Raw genomic sequence first — 2,684 nt, 5'->3', positions numbered from 1 at the left:
TATATATATATATATGTGTGTGTGTGTATATGTTTGTGTGTCTGTGTTTGTCCCCCCAACATCGCTTGACAACCGATGCTGGTGTGTTTACGTCCCCGTAACTTAGCGGTTTGGCAAAAGACCCCAATAGAATAAGTACTAGGCTTCCAAAGAATAAGTCCTGAAGTCGATTTGCTTGACTAAAGGCGGTGCTCCAGCATGGCCACAGTCAAATGACTGAAACAAGTAAAAGAGAGTATACATACATACATACATACATAATACCTACATACATATATATATATATATATATATTGTTGCACTTGGGGATGGTCATGTTGCCAGTTTAGATATATAGATATAGATATATATGGTAAATGAAAGATGGAATGTACGTGAATTTATTATTAATCACGACAATTTTTTTGACACATCTAGCATAGATTCCTCATAGGTGGGACACTCAACAACAGGTGTAAACCATTCGTTTTATTATCCATTATATATATATAATTTTACGTTTATTTACGACTTGATTTCTTTATTTCACCAGAGTATAAAAACCTATAATGGTGATACTTATGAACCTTCTCCCCCAACCCATAGCTGCCCAAGAAGTGTAAAAATACAAAACTTTTACTTACGAACAGTGTTGATAAATGGTGACTTTGATGATCGTACAAGATTTATACAAGATTTCTTACATGGTGCTTTGTAAGAGCTTCCATAGTGGTGAAGATAGTGAGGTTTAGAAGAGTAAAGGTCGCCATAGTGATGAAGGTGGTAGGGTTTTCCATAGTGGTGAGGGTCGTAGTGTTTATAAGAGTAAGAGTTTCCATAGTAGTGAGTGGGCTTCCATAGTGGTTTCGATGGATAAGAGCTTCCATAGGGGTAATAATAGTGAGATTTTGATAAGTAAGAGCTTCCATAGGGGTAATAATCGTAGGGTTTTGATGGATAAGAGCTTCCATAGTGGTGAGGGTCATAGTGTTTATAAGAGTAAGAGCTTCCATAGTGATGAGTGGGGTAGAGTTTCAATGAGTAAGAGTCTCCATAGGGATAATGTTGGTGGAGTTTTGAAGGATATGAGTTTTCATTAGCAGATCTCTTATATCTTTCAAAAGAACCAGCATCCCTTTTTTGCAAAGAAATTAATTTGGACTGTGGAGCTTTTGGGTTGTAAGATCCTCTATAATAGTTATATTCAGGAATGTAGTAGGGATTCCAATAATAAGGGAATTCATAGTGATGTGGGTATCGGTGAGATCTGAAATTGGATGGGTGTCCTTTACGATAAAAGCGATGGGGTCCAGAATAAGGATGTTTGTAGTGTTTATGAAGGAGGGGCACAGGACCATGATGCCGATAATATTTAGGACCATGAGGGTGATAATATTTAGGACCATGATGGGGATTATATTTAGGACCATGAGGGTGATAATATTTAGGACCATGATGGGGATAATATTTAGGACCATGAGGGTGATAATATTTAGGACCATGATGGGGATAATATTTAGGACCATGATGGCGATAAACTTTAGAGATGTGATGATGATGAGATTTAACATGATGAGGATGAGATTTAACATGATGATGATGTTTATCAACTAAATGGTGTACAAAGTCATGAGGAAGAGGAGATTTAGAAATAGATCTTTTATAACGGGGAAAGTAAAATTGGGTTCCATAATCATAAAATTTGCTTGGTTTAGAATAGTAATGGTCTGAAAAGGGGTGAAGGTAATTAATTTTAGAAGGGTAAAGATATCCGTAGTCATAAGGATAATAAAGTTTTGGGTAGGGTTGAGTATATGGGTGAGATCTGAGACTGGAAGGACGCCCTTTACCAGAAAGGTAATAGGGTTTAGAATAAAGATGTTTGTAGTGTTTAGAATGGAGCAGCTTAGAAACATAATGGTGAGAATATTTAGAGCCATGATGAGAATGGGATTTAGAACCATGATGGGGATAATATTTAGGACCATGAGGGTAATAATATTTAGCATGATGAGGGTGCTTATTAGGATAGTTATGAGATTTAGGTTTAGGAAGAGAGGGTTTAGAAACAGATCTTTTATAACGAATTAAGTAACCATCATTATTGTAAGTTTGGGTTACATCACCATGAAATTTGCTTGGTTTAGAATAATAAGGGTCTGAAAAGGTGTGAAAGGTGTTTGTTTTAGAAGAGTAAAGATCATAGGGATAATGATGACCCAGAGAGGGATCTTGAGTGTCTGTATAGTAGTGTGGCAAGTTTAAGAAGGTATGAGGGGTGTGAGTGTGACTATGAGATGTTTGGCTGTGTGATGTTTGGCTGTGTGAAGTGTGACTGTGTGAAGTGTGAATGTGTGATGTGTGACTGTTTGATGTGTGACTGTGCGAAGTGTGACTGTGCGATGTGTGACTGTGCGAAGTGTGACTGTGCAATGTGTGCAGCAGGCTACTGAGTTTGTGCGCCAAGTGTGAATGAGCGTGCAATAAACGTACATGCTTGTGTAATGCATGGATATGAGTGGGACTCAACTCTTGATAAGGATATAAAGAGTGTGAGTGAGCTTGTGCTAAATGTGAGTGAGCATGAGTTATGTGCAAGTGAGCAGAAGCTAAGTGCTCCTCATGTTTGCGTGATGCGTGACTGTGAGTGTGGAGATGGGCCAAGTGAGAGTGAGGGTGCAATAAATGTACATGCTTGTGTAATC

The 2,684-nt window shown here is 38.0% G+C and overlaps 1 protein-coding gene across 1 annotated transcript in view; it reads right to left on the bottom strand.

Moving 5' to 3' along the window:
• LOC128248768 (uncharacterized) overlaps positions 1-2,684 on the bottom strand; it is a 21,538-nt gene that overhangs the window by 12,447 nt on the left and 6,407 nt on the right. Inside the window, exon 5 of the mRNA XM_052970941.1 lies at positions 624-2,508. Coding sequence (XP_052826901.1) covers positions 624-2,508 — 1,885 coding nt within the window. The remainder of the gene's footprint in view (positions 1-623; positions 2,509-2,684) is intronic.

The sequence above is a fragment of the Octopus bimaculoides genome, chromosome 9, assembly GCF_001194135.2.
Source record: "Octopus bimaculoides isolate UCB-OBI-ISO-001 chromosome 9, ASM119413v2, whole genome shotgun sequence".
Taxonomy (NCBI): domain Eukaryota; kingdom Metazoa; phylum Mollusca; class Cephalopoda; order Octopoda; family Octopodidae; genus Octopus; species Octopus bimaculoides.
The sequence above is the reverse complement of the archived record's forward strand: the minus strand, read 5'-3'. Positions and strand labels throughout refer to the sequence as shown.